Source organism: Pygocentrus nattereri, chromosome 1, assembly GCF_015220715.1.
Source record: "Pygocentrus nattereri isolate fPygNat1 chromosome 1, fPygNat1.pri, whole genome shotgun sequence".
NCBI classification, from domain to species: Eukaryota; Metazoa; Chordata; class Actinopteri; order Characiformes; family Serrasalmidae; genus Pygocentrus; species Pygocentrus nattereri.
Genome location: NC_051211.1, coordinates 3,074,713 through 3,102,597, shown reverse-complemented (window position 1 = coordinate 3,102,597; position 27,885 = coordinate 3,074,713). Strand labels below are relative to the sequence as shown.

The 27,885-nt window shown below is 38.3% G+C and overlaps 1 protein-coding gene across 2 annotated transcripts; it reads left to right on the top strand.

Moving 5' to 3' along the window:
• The first annotated feature begins 148 nt into the window (after window positions 1–148).
• LOC108410906 (NACHT, LRR and PYD domains-containing protein 12-like) lies at window positions 149–27,832 on the top strand. 2 transcript variants are annotated; one of them, XM_017682223.2, is made up of 14 exons: window positions 404–491; window positions 624–699; window positions 849–928; window positions 2,589–2,705; window positions 4,625–4,741; window positions 4,874–4,927; window positions 7,362–9,137; window positions 9,274–9,447; window positions 13,213–13,386; window positions 14,847–15,020; window positions 20,132–20,305; window positions 24,676–24,849; window positions 27,184–27,357; window positions 27,682–27,832. In XM_017682223.2, exons 3-14 carry the CDS (start codon window positions 873–875, stop codon window positions 27,686–27,688), a joined length of 3,171 nt encoding a protein of 1,056 aa, XP_017537712.2. In that variant the 5' UTR covers window positions 404–491; window positions 624–699; window positions 849–872; the 3' UTR covers window positions 27,689–27,832. The 2 variants fall into 2 exon arrangements, with proteins under 2 accessions (XP_017537711.2, XP_017537712.2); XM_017682222.2 differs by lacking the exon at window positions 624–699 and having other exon boundaries at window positions 149–491.
• Window positions 27,833–27,885: the final 53 nt, after the last annotated feature.

Here is a 27,885-nt window from a genome sequence, read left to right as displayed (position 1 = left end):
TGGTGTGCTGTCAGGGATGGACGAGCATGCTTGTGGATTTTTCATGTTGAACTTTACGTTTATTTGTGCTGAGAACTGAATTTTGAGGGCAGGTTTTCAAATGCAACAAATTTCAAAATGATCTGAATATGTGCTGGACGCTCACTGGTTGACGTAACACTGACTATTGAAATGTGTTTCAACTTATTTATGATTACCTTAAAAATCACTCACTGCTCATTTTATATGTATGTCATACAAATTCAGTGTCAGAGATTCCAGCTGAAAGTTAAAGTAGAGTGTAGGTCTGAAATGTGACACCAGGGAGGAGAGCTGACGTATTTCTCAGGTGAAGCTGAAAGTGTTTCTCCAGTGTTCAGCACCACTTGATGTTTTGAGAGGAACGATATTGTTTTTGGAAGCCGTGAAGACGTTATGATATGAGACATAATCCACACGAAAGGGCGGCACATTCGGTTAAAGCACCTTTTTCTAGGATCTTGTTTGTGGAGGTAAGAGCTTTATATGAATATTTTAGTAACTTTTATAAAGAAGAAGGAAAGAGATCAACAGCTAAATCAGCAGCTGCTGCAGTTCACATTAATTCAACTCTCATTAAAGTCTCTTTCTTTCTTCTTCACCAGGAGAATGAAAAGTAATGGTTGACTCTGTGTTTCTGGTGTCGTCTGCTGAGCTCCTGCCTCTGTGAACGTGTACACAGTAAATGAGTTTAGCTGCTTCTGTAGTTTCATTTACTGCTAATTCCTGATGTCCACATTTGTCTGGTTTTAATTACAGCTTTTACTGGCTGTTTCTCTGAGCTTTTCTGAGCTGTTTATTGTACAGAGTTGTTCTTCTTTTCCTAACAGGTTTTGTTAAACCAGAAAAGCAGGATGAGCCTCTCTGAGGAATGTGACCAGGACAGTTCCACCTCCGAGAAACACTCAGAGTAAGAGATTTTTATCTCTCTTGTGTCATAACAGATTTTTGTAGTAATTAATGCACTGAGATCATGTAAAATTTTAACTTCATATTTAATTTAATTATGTTTAACTTAATGAGTCCCCATGCTTAAGCCATAGGTGAGCTAAGATGTTATACTGGTTTAAAAAAGTACATATCTTTCCTGACCTGTGTGGGCATGAGCAGCAGTGTAAGTCCCCTTATAAGCTCTGTGCCACTTTTAATTAAGGGATGAGAACAACCTATGAGTTAAACTTGCATACCAAAAGGGCCGTTAGCACTAACACCATTTATTCTTTCCCCTTACTAGCTCTATTTAAATGAATCAATGAAAGTTCATGACACTTTATTTGACATTTTAATAGAAGCCAGACAATAAATAAAATAAAAGCTTAACTGCAATTGGGTTCAGTCCTTAAAGTCTTAAAAATGCTTATATTACTAATACAACCTTAAATGTTTCGCAAACATTTGAGTTTTACAGGATGAGGATTTACAGCAAACCACTCGAGACAAGTAACCAGTAAATGAGGTTCATGGCAAAGTAATAAAAAAAAAGTGAATAAAAAAATCCTCAACCCATGCACACACTCATGTCTATATACCACTGAGTATTAATTGTATTAGCAAGGGAAATGGCAGATTGTGATATGAAAAACTTTGTAATTCTATAATCCTAATTTAAAAGACAAAGTGAAAACATCACAAAATCATTTGTCTAATCCCATTGGTAATAGCAGGACAAAAATAGAGAAAAGAAATTATAATATGACCATCCAAAATACAAGTTCCAGAACCCTAAAACAAATGAATAAAGCTAAACAAATAAACTTAATAAAATAAAATTAAAGAAACTAGTCCTTTACACACTCCAATGAAAATAGAAATAAGCACTAGTCACCTAATTTAAAAAATTTCCCCATTGTGGGACTAATAAGGGTCTCTTAAGGCCTTTAACAGGCATCCATAAGCCGAGGCCTTTACTGAGGTAGACTGTTCCACAGTATTGGCGCCGCAAAAGCAAAGGCCTTTGAGTTTCAACTGAGACCATGGCACAGTCAGTAGCAACTGATCTGATGACCTCAAGGACCTGAAGAAAGAATAGGGTTTGAGCATATCACCTATATAAAATGGCACAGACCCGTTTAGTGACTTAAAAACAGATAAAAACTTTTAAATGGATCTGGCAGTATGCAGCAAGCCAGTGTAGGGATACCAAGACAGGGGTGATGTGGCTTTTTTGTGCTTGTGAAAAGGCGAGCTGCTGCATTTTGGACCAACTGTAAACGAGCAATTGAGGACTTACAGACACTCACCCATGTACAGGCTGTTGCAGTAGTCTAGGCAAGATAAAATGAGAGACTGGACAAGTAACAACTCTACAACCACAAAAGTACATATCGTCTGCAGTGCTTGCTTACCAACCACAGGCTTCAGTCACCTCTAAGTATTTTCCTTGAAAAATATGGTTTACATATTATTGATGATATTACATATCATCGCATTTTATTTTTATTTACATTCTCCAACAGCATCCCAACTTTTCTGGAAATGGGGTTGAAGAAAATTTTGTATTTTTTACTGGGCTGGTCCTTCAAAAAGAATTTAAATACTGTATGTGAAGAAAAGTCTCTCATCATTTACAGTCTAATCCACATGAAGAGATCAGATTCTCCAGCACCCAGCTGTGTGTCCATGAAGAGTGATGAGTCTATGGATCATCCCCTAATGTTCAAAGCTGGAGACCCCTCATCTGGACACAGGTAATAAGCTATTGCTGAGAGAAAGACTGAATTATATTGCAGTTCTTAGTAGCAGAAAGATTTTATTTTATTTTTATTTCTGTTTTGATTATCAAAGCAGTTCGTTTCACACATTTAAAATGTATCAGTATTATTAATATGAACCTTTAAGAAATAGGACAATGAAAGGAAATATTGAATAGAAAATAAAAAACTAATCATACATAAAAATACACAAAAAATAGGACAAATTTAAAACGAGTGACGTAATTACAACCCCAATTCTAGTGAAGTTGGGACGTTGTGTAAAATACCAGTTTGCAAATACTTTTCAACCTACATTCAACTGAATACACTACAAAGACAAGATATTTAATGTTCAAACGGATAAACATTATTGTTTTTTGCAAATATTCACTCATTTTGAATTTGATGCCTGCAACACGTTCCAAAGAAGTTGGGACAGGGGCAACAAAAGACTGGGAAAGTCGAGGAATGCTCAAAAAACACCTGTTTGGAACATTCCACAGGTGAACAGGTTAATTGGAAACAGGTGAGTGTCATGACTGGGTATAAAGGGAGCATCCCTGAAAGGCTCAGTCGTTCACAAGCGAGGACGGGCGAGGTTCACCACTTTGTGAACAACTGCGTGAGCAAATAGTCCAACAGTTTAAGAACGTTTCTCAATGTGCAACTGCAAGGAATTTAGGGATTTAATATTCATATTATGGATAATATCCATAACAGTCCATAATATCATCAAAAGATTCAGAGAATCTGGAGAAATCTCTGCAAGTAAGCGGCGAGGCAGAAAACCAACACTGAATGCCCGTGACCTTCGACCCCTCAGGCGGCACTGCATTAAAAACCGACATCATTCTGTAACGGATATTCCCACATGGGCTCAGGAACACTTCGGAAAACCACTGTCAGTGAACTCAGTTCGTCGCTCCATCTACAAGTGCAAGTTAAAACTCTGCCATGCAAAGCGAAGCCACATATCAACACCACCCAGAAACACCGCCGGCTTCTCTGGTCCGAGCTCATCTGAGATGGACTGACGCAAAGTGGAAAAGTGTCCTGTGGTCTGATGTGTCCACATTTCACACTGTTTTTGGAAATCATGGACGTCGTGTCCTCCGGGCCGAAGAGGAAAAGGACTGTCTGGATTGTTTTCAGCGCAAAGTTCAAAAGCCAGCATCTCTGATGGTGGGGGGGTGTGTTAGTGCCCATGGCAGGGGTAACTGGCACATCTGTGAAGGCCCCATTAATGCGGAAAGGTACATACAGGTATTTGAGCAACATCTGCTGCCATCCAAGCAGCGTCTTTTTCAGGGACGTCCTGCTTATTTCAGCAAGACGATGCCAAGCCACATTCTGCACGTGTTACAACAGCGTGGCTTCATAGTAAAAGAGTGTGGGTACTAGACTGACCTGCCTGCAGTCCAGACCGGTCTCCCATTGAAAATGTGTGGCGCATTATGAAGCGGAGACCCCGGACTGCTGAGCAACTGAAGCTGTACATCAAGCAAGAATGGGAAAGAATTCCACCTACAAAGCTTCAACAATCAGTGTCCTCAGTTCCCAAACGCTTATTGAGTGTTAAAGGAACGGTGATGTAACACAGTGGTAAACACACCCCTGTTCCAACTTCTTTGGAGCGTGTTGCAGGCATCAAATTCAAAATGAGTGAATATTTGCAAAAAACAATAAAGTTTATCCGTTTGAACATTAAATATCTCGTCTTTGTAGTGTATTCAGTTGAATGTAGGTTGAGAAGGACTTGCAAATCATCGTATTCTGTTTTTATTTCTGTTTTACACAACGTCCCAACTTCATTGGAATTGGGGTTGTAAAAGTAAAGTCATTACAATATTAGTATGGCCTAGCTACAGATGAAACGCCAATAATAATGGATATGTAAATCATTTCTTGTACAGCCTAATCCAGGTTAAGAGATCAGACTCTGCAGTAACCAGCAGTGTGTCTATGAAGAGTGATGCTTCTATGGGTCGTCCACCAATTTTCAGAGACGGACACCTTTCATCTCGACACCGGTAACAGGCTCTTCTCATGAGTGTTATGGCTGATTCAATTCATACTCAAAAATAACTGTTTTAGAACATTGAAATCTGAAGTTCAGATGCTTTAATGAAAGTATACAGTGCATATAATTTGTGTGTCTACAGTTTCCTGCAGGGGGCGAGAGACAGAACAGAAGAGGAGATCAACACAGATAAAGTGTAAGATCACAAGAGACATACAGACATGCATTATGCTGTAAACACAACTTATCCTGTTGCCTCTTAATCAATTTTACATTGATTAAGATTATAGAAAACATATCCACAGTGTTCCTAGACAACAAGATTTACCATTACACTTTGAGCGTCTTTGGAATGAAAATGGGCACGATTTCCGGTGTTCATTTGTTGTTGACAAACAATACCGGCAAAACTAGCTTCAAGGTTAAAAAGGTTTATCTTTATCCAGTTATTAAACTGTGTAGCAACCTAGGTTTCTCTTTTTAGATACAAGAAGATGGCAGTTGTGTTGCGGTGGCATCACAGACAAGAATTGAACAAAAACTGTAAACAGTGACACCCAGTCTGGTCCTCATCCAATGAACCCATACCAAGTCTGGGTTGACGACATGAAACTCTGACCAGATGTCACATATGTTGACATTATTAACTACCTTATTTTTCTACAGGAGTAAATGGTGAGGAGCTGAGAAATTATAAAAGCACAGAAGCTTAGAATTATTTACACAGCTACAAAATTGGAAGGGTTCTGTGAGGTACAGCCAGGCCAGTGTATCAGGAAACCTAACTACTAAACATGTAGTAAAGACAGCAGGTGCTCTTGCATTGCTGATCCAGGCAGATCTTGTAGCTACCTCACTGTTGTGTTGTGGAAGATAGGTTAGGGATTTTAAATGAAACTAGGATGTATTTACTCAGAGAAACATTGTAATTGGTTATGCCGCCACAGTAGCTGTAATGGCTTATTAGTTTAGCACTACAATAGCAAACTACACTGTGCAACTGCAACTAAATATTTCATGGTATTTCGAGAATAGTAGTTGCTGTATGATTCTGACCTCAAGTCCAGATTCTTTGGTATTTGAATTTTACTTTCACTGCTGGCTAGAATGCAGGTGACATTGGGAGAGCTGCATTTGAGCGGCTCTGGAATGATCTTCCTGACCACTTTAATGTAGCTGATCATTCAGGTTATTTGACTGATGAGCTACTTAATTTTCTTCATCAAATCCAGCAGAGCTGCCTGATATGACACCTTGGAAAACATTCTGGTGCAGGAAAACAAGAAGTGAGAGTTCTTAATCACTGTTGTAGAACTCTATCATTTTAAGGAGAATTGTTCTGTATAAAAAGCTCATAATTAAATCATGAATATTGAGGCTTATCATTCGGTACCTAAAACTGGAACTATACATGTTACATATATACATATATACAACTATACTATAAATATGATATGTAGGTTTGGCAGTTATTAGAATGAAGTATTGAAGTGTGTTTCAGATCCTGGGGGTTTAACTGGTTAAACTCTTAAGGCTGGATTCCCAGACCCAGATTAAGACTATGTCTGGACTAAATCAAATTTTAACGGTAAAAGACCATTGACATCACAGTTCAGTATATGGCTAGGCTTAATGCAAGTCCAACAGACCCTTAATCACTAAGGGATCTGTATGTGGTTGCACGCTTACATCCCTCACTCAAATAATGCAATAACTTGCACATTAACTTTACAGTAGTAAATAAAAAAATACAGTATTTACTGATTCATGTGTAATTAAGAAAGTCAACTTTACAGATGATCTACTATTCCCAAATAAAATGTTAACGCATATGACTACAAAAACATTAAAATAGAGGGAACATGAATAAAATTTATGAGTGTGGCTTAGATAGCCACTTTATTTACATTTTGTTGGCTGAGTTAGGCTAGTTGTTTTGTTAGCTAAGTTAGCTAAGCTTGCTAGGTTAGCTACTGTGAGCTAGCTAGTGGGTTAACTTGTGGCTAGCTAGCGTTAGTTATTACTGCTACCTTAAGTTGGTCTGGACAGCAAAGTCTTTGTCTCTTCTTTTTAACTTGGTGCTCATATTCAAGCCAAAGTTCAAGATAGAGATTGACAGGAGTCAGTTTTGTGTCAACAAAATGGAACAAACATGACATTTTGGGTGGGGATTTTTAAAATTGACTGCTCTTTTGGTCTCATCTTCCTCTGGCATCTTATGCAATGCAAACAGCCTTGGACACTGTGATCTATGCTTGGACATTCTGATCTATGTGTTCTTCTTGGCATTCTTGTCTTTGTGTTCATGGCATTCATTTTCCAACGTCATTTTAAGCTTTCAATAGCAGTTGTGACACGCTCTAACAGAACATGAGGTTCCTATGCTTCTGAGACAATTAGTTGTTATCATAAATGCTCTTGGTGAACATCCAAAGCATTAGAAGTTTAGCCCATTCTAGAGGAACTATTGTGATGTCTTGGCAACTGTCATTGAGAGCAGAAGAAGGATATGTGACATTTGTGAATTTTGGGAAATACAGATTGCAGCAAAATGTTCATATTAGAAAGCTTGTTTAAAGTTGTACCGATAATTGATCCTATGTCTCACCACATGTCTCACCATCTCACAGACATGCTTCTGATGCAGTGAAAGTCCAAGAAAACCTCAAATTAAATCTGAAACAGAGGTTTCACTGTTTGAATGAGGTGATAACAAACCAGGAAACCTCAACACTTCTCAGTGAGATCTACACAGAGCTCTACATCACAGAGGGAGAAAGTGGAGAGGTCAATAATGAACATGAGGTCAGACAGATTGAAGCAGCATCTGAGAGAACAGCAACAGAGGACACACCAATCAATTGCAATGACATTTTTAAACCCTTATCAAAACAAGACAAACCCATCAGAACTGTGCTGACAAAGGGGGTCGCTGGAATTGGAAAAACGGTCTCTGTGCAGAAGTTCATTCTGGACTGGACTGAAGGGAAAGCAAATCAGGATGTCCACTTCATATTTCCACTTCCTTTCAGAGAACTGAACTTGGTGAAGGACCAAAAACTCAGTTTGGTGGATCTTCTTCATACACGGTTTAAGGAGATTAAAGAAATGGAAATATCCAGATCTCACAAAGTTCTGTTCATATTTGATGGTTTGGATGAGTGTCGTTTCACTCTAGATTTTCAGAGCACTGTGAGATTGGATGATGTCACTCAGTTATCTTCGGTGGAGGTGCTGCTAACCAATCTGATCAAGGGGAATCTGCTTCCCTCTGCTCTCATCTGGATCACCTCCCGACCTGCAGCAGCTGATCAGATCCCCTCTGAGTGTGTGGATCGAGTGACAGAAGTCCGAGGGTTCAGTGACCCACAAAAGGAGGAGTACTTCAGGAAGAGAATCAGTGACCAGAGCCTGACCAATAGAATCATCAAACACCTGAAGACATCAAGAAGCCTCTACATCATGTGCCACATACCTGTGTTCTGCTGGATTTCAGCCACTGTTCTAGAGAGAATGCTGGGTGAAGCAGAGAGTGGAGAAACCCCCAAAACGCTGACTCAAATGTACACACACTTCCTCATTCAAACAAAGATCATAAGAGAAAAGTACACAAAGAACCAGGAGACAGATGAAGACATACTTCTCAAACTGGGATGGCTGGCTTTTCAGCAGCTGATGAAAGGAAACCTGATCTTCTATGAGGAAGATCTGAGAGAATGTGGCATCGATGTTGAAGAAGCATCCGTCTACTCAGGTGTGTGTACACAGATCTTCAGAGAGGAATCTCTGCTGCACCAGAATAAAGTGTACTGCTTTATTCATCAGAGCATTCAGGAACATCTCGCAGCTCTCTATGTGCACCTGACCTTCATGAACCAGAAGAGAAATGTGCTTAAACAGCGTCAGTCCTCTAAACCGAGGGTCTTCAGGAGAAAAGAAATTCCAATCTCTGATGTACACAAGAGTGCTGTGGATCAGGCCTTACAGAGTAAGAATGGACATCTGGATCTTTTCCTTTGCTTTCTTCTGGGTCTCTCTCTGGAGTCCAATCAGAATCTCATACAAGACTTAGAGACACAGACAGAAAGTAGCTTCCACAGCAAAGAGGACACAGTTCAGTACATCAAGAAGAAGATCAGAGAGAATCGCTCTGCAGAGAAATCCATCAATCTGTTCCACTGTCTGAATGAACTGGATGATCGTTCTCTAGTTGAGGAAGTTCAGCAGTACCTGCAGTCTGACAGTGTTAACCAGAGAAAACTGTCTCCTTCACAGTGGTCAGCTGTGATCTTTGTACTGCTGACATCAGGAGGGAACCTGGATAAATTTGACCTAGAGAAATATAACAGATCAGATGATGTTCTTCTGAAGCTGCTGCCTGTAGTTCATGAATCCGGAACAGCTAAGTAAGTAATACTGAATAAAACTGACTCAGTAAAAGAACCATATCAAGAATGAATCACTGCTTCATTACTCAAACTTTCATTCATTCAAATACAAATGTAAACACAAAATTGTGTGTTATTTTGTTATTTTCTTCAGTCTTTCAAGTTGCAATCTGACAAAGAAAAGCTGTGCAGCTTTGGCCTCAGTGCTCAGCTCAGAATCCTCCAGTTTGCGAGACCTCAATCTGTCTGATAATAAACTAGGAGATTCAGGAATGAAGCTGCTCTCTGGTGGGCTGGAGAATCCTCTCTGTAAACTGGAGACACTGTGGTAAGATCATCTTTCTTTCACACATCCTGGTTCTTAGTAAGATTTAATCTCTGGTATCATTTTCATGTTTTTTTAAACAATTTATTTAAACATATTACAGCATTATTTAAATATTTGGGTCATATTTTTGATCATTAAAAGTGTAAAATTTATCACAGCATTGGTGCGAATGGATGTTGCAGATGTTTCTATATTAGTTTATGTGCAGTGCAGCTGCTAATCTGGCACAGAGGAGCACAATTGTATTCATCAACATTATATTGTTATTTAAGTTCAGGTTTAAACTGAAGGGAATCCTCATTTTCAATAAACAACAATTAGATAACAGATTGAGAAATAGTCTTGTCTAACAGCAAAACCCAGTGATAAACAAGAAACAATATACCCTAAAATAAAAACAAAACAAAGATAAAATAGGCCTTGAAGTGAAGTACAAGAAAATGAGAAACATACCAAATCTAAAATAAAATAAATTAATTTTAAATTACAAACAGAACAAGATTTTTGAAAGTAAAGGTTTAAAAATCCTAATTCAAAGAAAAAACTATATAAAAAACTATGAAGAGAGCAGAGCAAACAGTGGTGAAATGCTGATATCATATCGTATATATGTATATGTATATATAAGTATATGTATATATATATAAGTAAATCCTAGTAAATAATCACACTTTAAAAGCTATGGATGCAATAAACTGTCATTTTACAGCAAATTACAGTACAATTCAGAGTAATATAATGTTTTATTAAATTACAGTACATCATTGTGTTTTTCTGTGTAATCTGTGAGTAAATGTCCATTTCTACATTTCTCCAGTGCCTCCTTTTATGATAATATGCATCATACAGATGGCTTTAGGCCATTTCTACTAAATAAGCTATGTGTGATTGACAAACATTGCTTAAAGCTGAGAAACATCTCCTGGATGCACTTTTCAATCTTCAGCTCAGTTTTAGTGCTGTACTTTATTTTATATTTTTTAGCCTGTATATTATTATTATTATTATTATTCATAATCACAATACTATTTTAATTATTAATTATCAAGTCAGTGTTGTTGTGTGTACAGTGTTTAATCACAATTAAGCAGTGTTGGTAGGTCTGATTCTAAGTGGAGTGAATCTGAATTTTTAATTTTTTTTATTTTTCTACATCCAATAACCAGTAATTGGAATCTTCTTTTGTTCATTCATGTAGTGAAGGAATATTTCAGTGTGTGACACAAAGATTTTGTGTGTAATCAGTGCATTTATAAAAAGGGTAACTTGAGAGAAGAAGCCCCTCGGGTTAGAACCCCCCCCCTCCTTACTTTCTCCCGATGAAACAATGAGGTCAAATTAATCTCAACACTTTGTTTTTAGAGATTGTTACATTGTTTTGGAAGTGAAATGTAGGGTTTGATGTTTTGGGGCAGGAACTTTCATCAAACATACTGCATTTCACTGGTTTTACTGGATAGCTAGCATTGCTGCTAGCTGTAGTGATTGTTAGCTGTAGTGATTTTCATCTGTGTGTTTTTAGCAGGTCAGTTAAATTTTTTACATCATAAATTATTTGTTTGTTGTAATGTGCAGTAATAATTGTACCAACATTAACGTTATTATTTGTTTTTTTTCAAATATGAATATGTACAGAGAGATGTATGCAGCCACATCACACAGTTAATGAAAAGACTACAGAGTAAAATATAATGTCTTTTTATGAGGAGAAAACAATTTAAAAGCAAAAACATGCAGAAATTCTGAGAGAGTAGAATTTCCACTCAGACATGTCATTACAGAGATGAAGACAGCAGTATCTCTCTTTAGCTCTGGAAAAGGTTTGACACTCAGCTCAGCCAATCATAGCAGACCTGGTCAGTTAGACATTTGATCTCTGAAAATGTTTCTGCAGGATCAGCAAAAATTTAATAACAAGCTCATCATGCAGTTTAAGTTTCATCTCACATACAGCGTTTTATCCACATTTCTTTTAGTACTGTTAGCATTAGCTTAGCTGCTTATCTGCATGTTATGCTATCTCTAAATAAAGCAGCAGCAATAATTGGCTATAAATGGGTATAATAACAATAAATGGGTACTGCCCATATATGGTAATGGGGCAGTCATGGGCTAGACGTTAGGGAACCAGCCTCGATCCCCAGAGCCAACAGCACATGACTGAGGTGTCTGATGTAAATTAAAGATTCCCAAAATTAAAATATTTTGTATTATGCAGGATAAAACATAAATAAAGTACAATATGGCCTAGCATATTGGAACAAGTGCCCTAAAACAAGCTGCCTTAGTAGGGCGTAAGAGGAAAGAAAAACATTGTTTAGGAAGTGAGTGAATTTATGAACTTCTCAAGGCCAAATGGCCAAGATGGGAAAAACACCAGCAATCGTGCTAGGGTGTGTTAGGTTGTGCCTGGTACAATGTCTTTTTTTTAAAAATGATACAGACCGGACTTGAAGATAATGGTTTCCACATGGTTTACACGTGATTTCCACATGATTCCCTATGTTAGACGTATAGACATCACATTGGGAATAATGGTGGTGTCATGAGATTAAGAGATGACAAAAAAGGGGTGGGATGACACCCCCCATCCTTACTGAGGGTATAAATTATGTGTACAAATCCTGTATCTGTGTGAGTGTTGCCCAAGGGCCTCTGGGAAGCATTCTCCATGCTCAAGAAGAATAAATTACCTGCACTTCTGAAATCCGAAGAGTCTTCTCGTACTTTTTAGTTCGTTTGATTTCTTTTATTTTCTTTCAACAATCTGTTAAATTTGTCTTATTTTACCAACCTTAAATAATAGCTAGGCTTAGTAGTTAAACAAGTGTCTTTGTTTAAACCCTAGTGTGTGTGTGCTCACTAGAGTGTACATGGTGTTTCACTTCACGGATGGGTTAAATGCGGAGGTGAAATTTCCCCATTGTGGGGCTAATAAGGGTCTCTTAATCTTAATCTTAATTTTATAGTATTAAGTTTTAATACCTTAAAAATGGCAATTTTATGCTTGTTGCATAATAATAAATGTAGAAAGTGATATGGGTAATAAAATGTAAAAAATATTTGGTGGGAAAATATCAGGTAATATTAAGATTATGATAAAAATGAAGAATTGGTTGTGTTGAAGTGATGTGGTATTAGAGCTGTAAAACACATTCACATTTTTCTACTTTCTTTTCTATCTGTTATGTATTTAAATGCTCAGGCACAGTATGATGCACAGAGATTGTTTCAAAACTATAATTAGATTGAAACTAAATGGTATTGGAGCTGTAATATAAGTTCTTCAAAATAATGTAATTGCTCTGAAATCATGACCAAATTACTACATTATAATCACTCTTAGTTGTTCTGTTACTTTTACATGTAGCTCCACCTACAGAAAAGTTGAGGTAAATACATTTAGATTACCCAGAATCAGGGCTGATCACATGTTCCATTTGTGTTATCTGTCAACACAATACTGTTACTCTATTCTAAAGCACTGATCTGACAAAATGCTTGGAAATGAGCTCAAACCACACCATGTTTGTTTTCACAAAACATTATCATTATTTATCTTATAAATTAATAACTAAATATTTAGCATGTAATTGTTATGTTTGTACAACTTATAATAGTACTAACATTATATCTGTAATAAAGTTCTACTAATAAAGCTGTGTTTCATGTCTGTAGTCACAGCTTGTTGATGAAGTTCCTGCTGACCTGATCTGTGTGTTCTGAAGAGAGAGAGTGAAGATTGTGTCATTTTTCTCTCTGCAGGTTGTTGGGTTGTAATATCACAGATGCAGGCTGTGTTTTTCTGTCTTCTGCTCTGAAATCAAACCCCTCACACCTGAGAGAGCTGAGTCTGTCTTATAATAAACTAGGAGATTCAGGAGTGAAGCTGCTCTCTGCTGTACTGGAGAATCCTCTCTGTAAACTGGAGAAACTGAAGTAAGATCATTGCTCTGAGAGTCACTCATGACCTGGTCCTCATTAATGCATATTTTTCTAATAAGACATATTTCGTCACTGTCCAAAGAAAAATAATTCTCCAAAATAATAATCCAAGTGATTATATTGCGATTGGTCCATTCATCATGAAATTTTACAAAATTTAAACGGCAGGTGCTGTGTTGAAATGATGTAGTTCTCCCTCATAATTTTTACCCACTAAAATATGAGAAAATCTATATATATTGGCTAACACTAAGCATGTTACACCAGCTCTGACCAGGTGCTTTTTCCCTTACCCTCATGAACCAGATGAAAACAAAAATGCTAACTAGCTAACAATTAGCATGCCATAACAACCTTAACCACAAGACTCTTGATTCAGTTCAATAAACTGTCAGTCATTTCAAGACAAATTAGGCTAATAGCTTGTACTGAGGACTGTGAACCAGATCTGACAGAGCTTTATCAAACATACTGCATTTCACTGGTTTTACTGGATAGCTAGCATTGCTACTAGCTGTAGTGATTGTTAGCTGTAGTGATTTTCATTTGTGTGTTTTTAGCAGGTCAGTTTAATTTTTTACATCATAAATTATTTGTTTGTTGTAATGCGCAGTAATAATTGTACCAACATTAACATTATTATTTGTTTTTTTTAAAATATGAATATGTAGAGAGATGTATGCAGCCACATCACACAGTTAATGAAAAGACTACAGAGTAAAATATGTCTTTTTTTTTTTAGAAGAAAAAATTTAAAAGCACAAAGTACATAAATTCTGAGTAGAGTGGAATTTACACTCAGACATGTCATTACAGAGATGAGGAGAGCGGTATTTCTCTTTAGCTCTGGAAAAGGTTTCACACTCCACTCAGCCAATCATATCAGACCTGATAATTTAGACATTTGATCTCAATAAAAAATTGCAGTTTCCGCAGCGTCAGCAAAAAATTCACATCAAGCTCACCATGCAGTTTTAGTTTCACCTTACATGGAGTGTTTTATCCTAATTAGTTTTAGTAATGTTAGCATTAGCTTAGCTGCTTCTCTGTTTCTTATGCTACAGTGTGAAATGTGTGAAGTGAATCTACCTGATAATGTATTTATATCCACATATTTATCCTCATAACTGCACTGTAAAGTGTTTCCAGTATATGTTCTGAGCATTTCTGCCTCACTGCAGTTCAAAGTTTCACACTGTTCAAAACCACACCATGTTTGTTTCCACAAAACATTATGATTATTTATCTTTAAATGAATAACTAAATATTTAGCATGTCATTGTTATGTTTGTACAACTTATAATAATAATACTAACATTATATCTGTAATAAAGTTCTACTAATAAAGCTGTGTTTTATGGCTTTAGTCACAGCTTGTTGATGAAGTTCCTGCTGACCTGATCTGTGTGTTCTGAAGAGAGAGAATGAAGAGTGTGTCATTTTTCTCTCTGCAGGTTGTGGTGTTGTAATATCACAGATGCAGGCTGTGTTTTTCTGTCTTCCGCCCTGAAATCAAACCTCTCACACCTGAGAGAGCTGAGTCTGTCTTATAATAATCTAGGAGATTCAGGAGTGAAGCTGCTCTCTGCTGTACTGGAGAATCCTCTCTGTAAACTGGAGACACTGAGGTAAGGTCATCTTTCTCAGAGTCAAACATGACTGGTCCTCATTAATGCATATTTTCCTAGTAAGACATATTTCATCACTGTCCAAAAAAAATAATAAAACTCCAAAGTAATAATGCAAGTGATTATAGAACATTTCTATTGGTCCATTCATCATGGAATTTCACACAATGTAAACATCAGGTCTTGTTTTAAAATGATGTAGTTCTCCCTCATATTTTTTACATTTACGGCATTTGGCTGATGGTCTTGTCCAGAGTGACTTGCAATTTGATCATTTTACATAATTAGGCTCTTATTGGTATAGTGTTTGCCCAGGTGGGCATTGAAACCCAGTCTTACATGCAGCGTTTTATCCTAATTTGTTTCAGTAATGTTAGCTTTAGCTTAGCTGATACTGTATATTGTATCTTATGAATACAGTGTGAAATGGGTGAAGTGAATTTACATAATATATTTATATCTACATATTTATCCACATAACTGTACTGTAAAGTGTTCCAGTATAAGTTCTGTGCATTTCTGCTTCACTGCAGTTCAGAGTTTCACACTATGTACAAAACCTGTTTAATCCTTCAAGATAATTAACCGCTAATTAATTTATTGTTTTCCACACTACACAAAGCAGTTTGAGCTGCTGCATAAATGAAAAGTGCTCTTTAAGTAAAGCAATAGCAATAAGCATGTAATAATATGTTAGGATTATGATAAAAAGTTGTATTAACCTGGCAACTGCATGTTATTTTCCTTGTTTTTGTTAGAAAGTAAATTGGTAATTAAAGTGGTAAGTAAAATGGAGCAAAATGGCAATAATACTCAGTACTAAAAAAATTATTTTCCTGTTGATGCAACATAATATACTAAAAACCTTTTCAGCAAAAGTGAGCAAAAAAGATCATTTGTGTACCTTTGCCTGATTTATATTTTATGGTATATTATTATTATTTCATATATTCCTTTTTCAAAAAAATATCTTTTTAGACATTCTAAAATAGTATAGTATTAGAATTATTACACCAAAAACACTGCTCTGATGAAGTGATATGGTATTAGTTATGTAAAATACTAATTCACTTGTTTCTACTGTATTTTTAGTATGAATGTCAATGATCAGGCTCAGTATGATGTACAGACATTGTTTTACATTGTATTTATTGTGAAACTAAGTGGAGCTGTAATATCAGTTTATCAAAATAATTTAAGTAACCACATATGAATCAAGACTAAATTACTGCATTATAATCACTCATGGTTGTTCTGTTACCCCCTGACGTACACACTCGCGGCATATAAAGGCAGTCTGGTCGCGCTGATCTCCCAGTAAGAACGGGCTTTCACACGGAGCACACGGGAACATTTTAAGCTGCACCAGACTGCTCTTGCTAAAGTCCAGCTGCTACCAACCAAACGCACCTTAAGTGCTGTTTCAGACAGTTTCGGGGCTAGTTTCGGTCGAGGGGGCGTGGCAAACCCCCTGATGTACACACTCGCGGCATATAAAGGCAGTCTGGTCGCGCTGATCTCCTAACTCGCTAACAGCTGTTTGCAATTTGCACTCCTATTTACCACGCCCAGTCGCTGAGGCGTCAGCCGTTGTGTGAAGACCCCTCGCGTGAAGACCTAACTCGGGTAAAGACCTGCGAGTCTACCTGCGCGAGTCCACCGGGCAAGGCTGCCAGTCCTGCCTCCTCCCAAAATGTGCTTCCAACACATCCCCGTTATCTGCAGTATGCACAGAAGGCGCAAAATAACACACAGGCACCAGAACCATTCTAACTTAAGGCGACTACGGCAAACCACGCCCACTGCTGCCTCATTCTCAGTTGGGCTGTGGAACTGCCAGTCAGCCGTTAACAAAGCTGACTTTATCGCCTCTTATGCCAATCATTTATCATTACAACTACTGGCTCTGACTGAAACCTGGATTAAACCAGAAAACACTGCTATTCCTTCTCTCATACCTCTCGTCCCTCAGGTAGAGGAGGCGGGACTGGCCTATTGATTGCAAATGGCTTGAAACACACGCCACTGCTACTGCAAATACGCACACCTCTTTTGAGTATCATGCCACGCTGGTTAATACTCCAGCTAAACTTGGCATTATTGTCATCTATCGTCCTCCTGGGCAAATGGGCGAGTTTACAAATGAACTTGATATGCTGCTTTCTTCTATCCCAGATCAAGATTGTCCCATGCTTATTCTAGGTGATATGAACATCCACCTTGACAGTCCGTGCTCCACAGACTTCATGTCTCTCATGCACTCTTTCGATCTGGAGCAGGTTCCAAGCCCTCCGACTCATAAAGCTGGTAAAAATCTGGATTTAATTTTTACTCACAACTGTGACACTGACTCACTGTCACTCCTCTGCACCTCTCGGATCACTATTTCATACAACTCAATGTGTGTATTGAGAAAAAAACAAAAGCTGCTCCAACTATGGTCTCGTTCCGCCGCAATCTTAGAGACCTCTCGGCCGACCAGTACTCCTCACTGGTCACTGATAATATGCCTCCACCAGGCTCTTTTTCATCACTCAATGTAAATGATGCCACTGATGCACTCTGCTCAACGCTAAGCTCATGTCTGGACGACCTCTGTCCCCTAACTACTAGAGTCATGCGCTCAAATAAACCACAGCCATAGCTTAAAAATGATAGTCAGGGAACTGCGCTCCAGGCTCCGGGCTGCTGAAAGAAAATGGCGGGAAAAACGTATACATGCAGACCTAAAGAACTACCAACTGCTCCTGGCTTCATTCTCAACCTGCCTCACTACTGCAAAAGCTGAATTCTAACACAGCAAAATCAACTCTCTCAAAATTATTTGCAACATTTAATACGTTGCTCAATCCTCCACCTCCACCTCCGGCTACCGGCCTTACAGCTGAAGCCCTTGCCTCTTTTTTCACTGGAAAAGTGATGGCCATAAGCAGCCAGTTCACTGATGCAACGTGTAGCGGTCCTACCACATGCTCTGCTCCTCTGTATCCCTCGACCAAAGGTTCCATCTTCTCCTCGTTTACTCCTCTCACTGAGAGCGAGGCACTGACTCTTGTAACATGTAGCTGTCCTACTACATGTCCACTTGATTCGATTCCTACCAACATACTACAAACCATTGCACCTGCTATCATCCCAGCTATCACACACACCATCAATGCCTCCATAACTACTGGTGTGTTTCCAACTGTCTTTAAACAAGCCCAAGTCACACCATTGCTTAAAAAGCCTTCCTGCAACCCTGCCCAGGTTGATAACTACAGGCCAGTCTCACCACTACCCTTTCTTTCCAAAACTATAGAAAGATCAGTCTGCAGTCAGGTCTCTGGTTTCCTCTCCCAGAATGACCTCCTGGACCCAAATCAATCAGGTTTTAAAAAAGGGCACTCCACTGAAACGGCTCTTTTATCTGTGATTGAGGCACTAAAAACTGCCAGAGCTGCAGGACAGTCCTCAGTACTCATTCTGCTGGACCTCTCAGCTGCTTTTGACACAGTCAATCATGAATTTCTCCTATCTACTCTATCAAACATGGGTATCTCAGACAATGCGCTACTATGGTTCAGATCGTACCTCACTGGGTGCTCATTCAAGGTATCGTGGCATGGAGAGCTCTCCTCAGCCCACTCGCTATCCACTGGGGTTCCCCAGGGATCGGTACTGGGACCCCTTCTCTTTTCTATTTACACCACCTCTCTAGGCAGGGTTATCTGCTCACATGGCTCCTCGTACCATTGCTATGCAGACGACACCCAGCTCTATCTGTCATTCCCACCTGATAACCCGTCGATCTCTGTGCGGATATCGCAGTACCTCTCGGACATATCCGCATGGATGAAGGAACACCACCTTCAACTAAACCTGTCCAAGTCTGAACTTCTGGTTATACCAGCTAAAGAATCCATTCAACACAACTTCAACATAACCATCGACTCATTCTCACTCTCCCCGACAAAGGTTGCTAGGAACCTGGGGGTTATGGTAGATGACCAACTCTCCTTTATGCACCATGTTGCCTCGGTGGCTCAGTCCTGCCGCTTTGCGCTGTACAACATCAGACAGATATGGCCGTTTCTAACACAACGAGCCACCCAACTCTTGGTACAAGCAGTGGTCATCTCACGCCTCGACTACTGCAATGCCATACTGACGGGCCTCCCGGCCTGTGTTGTAAAACCACTGAAGATGGTTCAGAATGCTGCAGCGCATCTGGTCTTTAACCAACCAAAACGGGCGCATGTCACCCCACTGCTCATTGAGCTCCACTGGTTACCGGTTGCTGCTCATATCAAATTTAAAACTCTTACAATTGCCTACAAGGTGTTAACAGAGCAGGCTCCTTCCTACCTGCACTCGCTCCTAAAGGCTTACAGCACCACCCGGCCATTGCGATCCTCCAATGAATGTCGCTTAGCTTTGCCAAACATTCACACAAAGCAATCGAGACTGTTCTCATACTTGATTCCCCAATGGTGGAACAAGCTACCTTCCACTGTCAGAGCAGGGGCATCCCTCGCTATTTTTAAGAAACTCCTGAAGACAGAGCTCTTGAGGGAGCACTTACTCTAATCGCCTCTTGCAAATCTAACCACTACCAACCTCATCTCCTTCTTGCCCTCCTTCCCTTCTCTACCCCGCTATTACCCTTTGGCCTCCCTTAAGGCCTGACTATGTTTGTTCTATGTACCACATTATTTGTAAGTCACTTTGGATAAAAGCGTCTGCTAAATGTAATGTAATGTAATGTAATGTCACTTTTATAAGTAGCTCCACCTGCAGATATGATGAGGTAAATACACTTAGATTACACTGAATCAGGGCTGATCACATGTTCCATTTATGTTACCTGTCAACAAAATACTGTTACTCTTTTATAAAGCACTGATCTGACTAAATGCTCAAAAATTAGCTTAATCCACAAAACATTTATCTTTATAAAACATTTTTATCATTATTTATCTTATTTATTAAGAACTAGGAAATTAGCATGCATTTTGCAGGTCTGTCAAACAAATTATCATAATATTACTATTACTATATTTACTATTATTATTTCCTGAACTGATCTGTGTGTTGTGAATTGAGAGAGTGTGTCATTGTTCTCTCTGCAGGTTATGGGGTTGTAACATTAGAAACGAAGGCTGTGGTGCTCTGACTTCAGCTCTGAAATCAAACCCCTCATATCTGAGAGAGCTGGAACTATCTCTGAATGAACTAGGAGACTCAGGAGTGAAGCTGCTCTCTGCTGGACTGGAGAATCCTCTCTGTAAACTGGAGACACTAATGTAAGATCATCTCTCTGAGAGTCACACATGACCTGGTCCTTAGACAGTTTCTCTAATTGTGAATATTTTCTGATCTCTATTTGAGTCTCTAGGTATGGATGATTCTTTCTTTCATCTCAGACATTTTACTCTCTCATTATGTATGCTGTTTATTCTATTTGTTTACTGCATTCTTATTTGAATTCTTATTTTTCTTTGTCAAATTGAAGCTGTAACATGTATTTATATCAGTTCTTTATCCTGGCGAATTCAGTTTTGTGATATGTTGTTAGAGAGTACCAGCCAAATATTTGGACTCATCTACTCATAGAAAGATTTTCCTTTGATGTGATCATTGTAGCATGGCATGTGCTACCCCTGGCTCAAATAGGACGCTGGAGGGAGGATTCATGTTTGCAGCAGCCATATCTTTATTCTCCAAAATAAACAACCAAAACAAACAAATCCAACCAATGCTCAGCTGGCCACTTTTCAGTGGCTGACGCTAGCTAGACTTTTCCGTCTCTTGCACAAGCTTTTCATCTCTTTAATCCTTTTGTTATTGCTGCTGCTCATCCCTCTCTCTCTCTCTCTCTGTTCCCTCTCAGCGCTTTTTAAATGTGCTAATAGTTGAATCTCAGCTACAATAGGAACTATGAGAGTTTCGCCCAGGTCGTGGAACACTGGACCAGCTTTTTATCCTCACCAGGGTCCTGGAGGGTGCGTGGGAGTTTGCCCAACCAGTCTACATGTGTTTTGTTGATTTGGAGAAGGCATTCAACCGTGTCCCTCAGGGATCCTGTGGGGAGTGCTCAGGGAGTACTGGGTGAGGGGCTCGTTGTTACAGGCCATTCAGTCCCTGTACAAACAGAGCAAGAGCTTGGTTCGTATAGCCGGCAGTAAGTCACATTGGTTTCCAGTCAGGGTTGGACTCTGCCAGAGTTGTCCGTTGTCATAGATTCAGTTCATAATTTTTATGGGCAGAATTTCTCTGAACAACCAAGCGACGGAGGGTGTCCAGTATGGAGGCCTCAGGATTTCACGTCTGCTTTTTGCGGATGATGTGGTCCTGTTGGCGTCATCAGGCTGGGACCTCCAGCTCTCTCTGAACCAGTTTGCAGCCAAGTGTGAAGCAGCTGGGATAAAAATCAGCACCTCTAAATCTGAGACCATGGTCCTCAGTCGGAAAAGGGTGGAATGCTCTGTCCAGGTGGGGAGTGAATTCTTGCCCCAAGAGGAGGAGTTTAAATATCTTGTGATTTTGTTCACGAGTGAAGGAAGGATGGAACAAAAGGTTGACAGGCGGATTGGTGTGGTGTCTGCAGTAATGCAGACCCTATACTGGTCCGTCATGGTGAAGAGAGAGCTGTGCCACAAGGCGAAGCTGTCAATTTACCGGTCAATCTACGTTCCAACTTTCACCTATGGTCACGAGCTTTGAGTAGTGACTGAAAGAACGAGATCGTGGATACAAGCGGCCGAAATTAGCTTTCTCCGCAGGGTCACTGGGCTCGGAGTAGAGCCACTGCTCCTCCACTTTGAGAGAAGCCTGTTTCAGGCATCTGGTAAGGATGGCCTCTGGACGCCTCCCTAGTGAGGTGTTCCAGACATGTTCATGGGGAGGAGACCCCGGGGAAGACCCAGGACACATTGGAGGGACTATATTTCCTGACTGTGTGGGAACGCCTCGGTATCCCTCTGGAAGAGCTGGAGGAGGTGGCGGGAGAGGGAGGCCTGGGCCTCTTTGCTTAGGCTGCTGCCGCCACGACCTGGACCCAGATAAGCGGTTGAGGATGGATAGATGGATGGATGGAAAGTTTTACTAATCTAAAAATTGCATTTTAATTAAAATTTTTTAGTTGTTGCTTAATAAACAGTTAGAAAGTAACATGTTTAATAAAATAGTAAAAATGTTTGATAGGAAAATATTTTGTAATATTCAGATTTTTATGCGAAAAAATGTGAAATGGTTGTGCTGATGTGATGTTGTAACGAATCAGCAGATACCAGACATGTGTGAATAAAACCAAAATTATTGGATTTATTATTATGGAAGGTAAATGTAGTCGAATAACAGGCCAGCATGGGTCAGCACAAGAAGGTGAAGCAGGATCACAATAGACGAACTTAACAATAGGAAAAGACTGAAAATGTAGTCAAAAAAGCAGGCAAATTGGTCCAAACACACAGAGCAAAAGGTACAAAAGGGATACGCAAAAATCGGATAGTGAGTAAACAGGCAAAAGGTCAAAAGCATCAAACACATTTAGAATACACCGCTCAGTATGTTCTCTGGCAAGCAATACCTCACACTGACTGAGTCTGAAGCCCAGGTTTATAAGCTGCCTTAACACAACATGTGACAATCATACATAGGTGGCAATGTTTAGTAATCAGGGGACTGTGAGTGGTGATAGGTTGGTCTATGCTCGTCATCCGTCACGTGATCCCTGTTACTGTTATGGTTCAATGTAGTCTGTATCCGAGTCCAAGCCAGAAGGTTGTTGAGAATGTTGAGAAGTCACCTGACTTCCCATAGGAGTCTGGGTGATGTAGACCATTTCTTTTTGAGTATAACAGTACAAAACAGTTTTGAGTATATTCTTTTTAAGGCGTAACAGATGTGGTATTAGTACTATAAAATACTAATTCATGTTTTTTTCTAATGCATTTTTTATCTATTATGTGTTTAAATAGTTAGGCACAGTATGACGTACAGAGATTGTGGTAGCACTGTACTTTACAGATCGGTAATAAGAGGGTAATGTTATGGTAGTATTGTGGTAATGAGCTGTATTTATCCATAACTTAAATGTCAATTTCATAGTTGTTATGAAATAATAAAATGGTAACAAGTCAGGAATAAAATCATGGTAACAAGTTGTACTTACCAAAATATTACATGCATACTTTCCAGTTTATAATGAATAATAAGTTGGTGGTTGTAGTGATTACAAATTTGTAATAAGATGGTAAAATATAGGTAACAAGTTGTATTTACCTAAAAATTGCATGCAATTTAGTTATTGTAGTGGTGGTCTAGCAATAAATAGTAAAATAATGGTAACAAGTTGAACATTAATGCACATTGGCGAGGGGGGAAAAGACGTCGTCCACTGGTTGCAGAAAGTAAATCTACTGTCCAAGATGAAATTGTGTGGATTATATGTGTGGCAGATGAAAATGTGGAGGAGCAGCAGCACTAAGGACAGATACAGATTTAACACAAATACATAGAAGAACTAATATTATTAGTGGACTTATTATTAGAGAAGTAGAAATGGTTTGCGTTTTACAGCTCTGATACCATTTAGTTTCACTGTAATTTCAGGGTGTAACATTGGCCTTTAAGACATAGCAGCTAAGAAACAAAGTAGAAACAAGTGAATTGGTATTTTACAGCACTAAAACCACATAATTTCAGCAAACCTACTGCTTTGTTTCTGGGCTAATACCCTAATGTTATTGCCCTTTTGATTGATGGGCAATTAAAGTTTGCTACCATTATTTTTTCACTTTATTATCAATTAGTCATCACTACAGTTACTGACTTATTATTTGCTAATAGCTAGGTACGTTCAACTTGTTACCATTAGTTTACTATTTACTGCTGACCCCCACTACAATGACTAACGTCTTATTTTTTAATGACTAAGAAATGTGCATGTAATTTTTAGGTAAATACTTGTTACCTTTATTTTACCATCTTATTACAAATTTGTTATTACTACAAACACCAGCTTATTATTCCTTATAAACTGGAAAGCATGCAAGTAATATTTTGGTTAGTACAACTTGTTACCATGATTTTACCATTTTATTCCTGACTTGTTACCGCTACAATTACCATTTTATTATTTCTTAACAACTATGAAATTGACATTTAATTTATGGATAAATATAACTCATTACCACAATACTACCATAACATTAACCTCTTATTACTGATCTGTAAAGTGCTACCAAGATTGTTTCACACTGTAATTAAAGTGAAACTAAATGATATTGGAGCTGTAATATTGGTTCCTCAAAATAATGTGAGTAATTGCACTAAAATAATGAGTAAATTAATGCATTATTATCACACATTTCCTCTGTTACCTTACATGTAGCTCCACCTACAGATAAGGTGGGGTAAATACAGAAGCAGGGCTGATCACATGTTCCTTTTGTGCACCACATTTGTCTACAGAAAACATTATTCTTTATCTTATATTTTGATTACTAAGTAACATGTAATTGTCAGGTTTGTACAACATATTATAGTACTAACATTATATACCTGTAAAATTAAGTTCTACTACTAAAGCTGAAGTCACACATTGTTGATGAAGTTCCTGCTGAACTGATCTGTGTGTTCTGAACTGATGATGTCATTGTTCTCTCTGCAGGTTGTGGGATTGTAATATCACAGGTGAAGGCTGTGTTTTTCTGGCTTCAGCTCTGAAATCAAACCCCTCTCACCTGAGAGAGTTGAGTCTGTCTGGTAATAAACTAGGAGATTCAGGAGTGAAGTTGCTCTCTGCTCTACTGGAGAATCCTCTCTGTAAACTGGAGACACTGAAGTAAGATCATCTCTCTGAGAGTCACACATTATCTGGTCCTCAGTAAGACATATTCTCTAATCATGAATATTCTCTGATATATTCAAGTCTATAGATTCAGAATCAAAAGGCTGAGGATGTTTGTTTCAGTTCTTTAGAGATGTTTGATTCTCACATCATGCTGTTTTTGTTTCTTCACAATTGTAATGAAACTTAACATGTATATCTTTTTAACTTCTTATTTTATTTATATTTATTTTGTTTTTGTTTGTTGTTTGTTACTACTGTGAAAAACTTTGAGCTTTATAAATGAAGTGGCAGTGATAAGTGGGTAATAAAGTGGTAAAAGTAGGGTAACAAGTTATATTATATATATATATATATACAATGAGATGTGACTATATACAAATCTTTTTGTTCAAGTTTCTTCTGAACTGCTGTCCAAAGAAGAAACAAATCTCCAAAATAGTAACTTTACAGAAGTAAAAGCAAAAACACTCTTACCTTTCAATGTTAAAGAGTATTTTCCAAGTGATTTAAGAGCATTTCTATTGATCCATTCAACATGAAATTCCACATCGTGTAAAGGTGAGCTGATGTGTGCAAATGATGTAGTAAATCATATAAACTGCATTTACAGAATAAACAGACAGATCAACAAATTTAATAACCAGAATATATTTTTTTATTCATGGTTCTTAGAAGTTAAGAATAACAGGACACATTAAAGAAAAAGGAAAAACAAAATAAAATCATTTATCATTCATAATTATAATAATAATAAGTTAGTCTCTACGTTCTCTAAATGTATTATTTCTCATATAACTACTGAAGAAAAAAATCAATTCCTTATCATGTTTACCAATCAAGATCTGCTAAGCTCTGCATTATCTTCTAAACCCCCCAGTCACTGCTTAGCCACCACTGCTCTGCAAATTTGCTTCAGTACATTGTTAGCACCGTCATGTTTGGGACTAGCATGGGACACTGAGGTCCTCTGAAGTTTCTAAAGGCTTTTATGAAATTGAATGGGGCAAAAGTGATGAAACTACACAGTAACAGGTTCGCAGCTGACCTCAGAACAGCTGGGGTTCGGTCCTGGACTTAACTGTCCACTCTGTTTGTCTCTGTATGAGATGCTATGCTGCCCTGACAACCAGAGTAACTTTGACTTCTGGAGATGTTCAGGTAAGCAGCTCACAAGCTATAGGCTAACATATGACAATCTAGATCCAGTAGCTGATCAGTTTCAGCTACAGGCTCTGTAGTTGACCATGTTAGTGATTAGATGAGAAATTGAAGTTGTATTATGTTATCTACATATATCACACTACAGCCAGCATGAGAAAGTTCACTGATGGGAACATTATTAAGAAATCAGCAGGTAGATTAGGCTGTATTTTGTCTCATTATCTGTATGAGTAGCTGCCTTTCCTGTTAGCTGGTCTTTAGTACAGACAGCCTTTTATAACAGATGTTTAATGTGTGCTTTTACAGTAATCAGTGAGGACAGAGATGCCGAAGAGACAAGCAGAGAGACAGAGAGAGAGAGAGAGAGAGAGAGAGAGAGAGAGAGAAATTAAATAGTTTAACATTGATTTTATCACTGGATTTATTGTAGATTTTATTAATTTTACATTAATTTAAAATAAAAGAAACCTACACTATTATTAATTAAATAAACTTAAAGAGGAGTCTCATCTGTTTAAAGAACAGTACTAGTAGTTCTTGGAAGAATGGAGTGATCGGGAAGAACAAATGAAAGGAAAGGTGCATAACAGTCATGATGGGTGAAAAGGAGCAAAGATTTTGTTAAAAAACTAAAGGAGAACCGACAGTAGTGACCTGTTTTTCCTCATTAGCCAATCAAAGAGCAGATCGTGTTTGACATGAGAAGGGCGGCAGTGCAGTGGTAGATTCTCAATACATTGATGTCTGAGTAGAACTGCAGTATGTGTTTATGTTGAGACCAAGAAAAGACCAAGATCATTCATTCATGGACTCAAGAATCAGACTCATACTAAAGCACTAAGGGTCTGTTTCAAAATTTCTAACAGTTGCAAACTATGCAACCTCATTGAATCTTTGACTAATGAATGTAGCAACTGAATGACTCATATAAAGCCTAATATAAAATTAAAAAGTAAATTATTTCACTTAAATGAACATTTTTAATGACTTATGAAAAATAAAAGGTATCTTTAATTGGAAAACTATTCAAACACAAAGATAATTTTCATAACATAAATAACCAGAATATAAAATATTACAGAGTCGTTGAGAATTATTGACAGTTTACTAAATAAAGGTCATAAAAACAAAAGGCAATCAGTGACTTAAATCTTCTCTCTGCAGGTTGATGGGTTGCTTTATTACAGATAAAGGTTGTGCTGGTCTTGCTTCAGCTCTGAAATCAAACCCCTCACACCTGAGAGAGCTGGATCTGTCTGGGAATTCCCAGATGAACACAGGACGTCAGCTGCTGTTTGACCTTCAGTGTGATGAAAATTACAGACTACAAAGTCTAAAGTAAGCAACAATAATTTCAGACAAATATGTACACACACACACACACACACAAATAATTTCAGATAAATATGTATACACACACACACACACACATAAACACACACATTGTGGGCTGCTTTCCCATACAGGGATTAAGTCTGATCTTGGACTAACTGAAATGCTGATAGCAATTCACAGTTTAAAATCTCTGTGATTATGCTACGTGTTGGAAACGGGTTCTACATCTTTTAAATTATTAATAACTTGGTTAATATACTAATTCTGCATTGAAAATGTTTTTTATTTTTTGTATTGAAAGTTATTTTTTGGTTCTTTATTTTTCAGAGTGTGATTATGATGTGTAATATTGATCACCAAAGAGACGACATCATGAAGAGATGAAGAGATTTCTGAATGTTTGTGAGGAGCTCCAGCAGCAGAGGGAGACACAGTGTGTGTAAATGGGGCAGTCATTTGTTTGGGGGCAGTCGTGGGCTGGAGGTTTGGGAACTGGCCCTGTGACCAGAAGGTTGCCGGTTCGATCCCCAG

What these genes read in the sequence shown, in the direction of transcription:
- LOC108410906 (XM_017682222.2), top strand. Translation starts at nt 420, where the DNA reads ATGAGACATAATCCACACGAAAGGGCGGCACATTCGGTTAAAGCACCT. An exon ending in GACCCCTCATCTGGACACAG is followed by an intron (nt 2,706 to 4,624) that starts GTAATAAGCTAT and finishes TTTCTTGTACAG; the next exon opens with CCTAATCCAGGTTAAGAGAT. An exon ending in CACCTTTCATCTCGACACCG is followed by an intron (nt 4,742 to 4,873) that starts GTAACAGGCTCT and finishes GTGTGTCTACAG; the next exon opens with TTTCCTGCAGGGGGCGAGAG.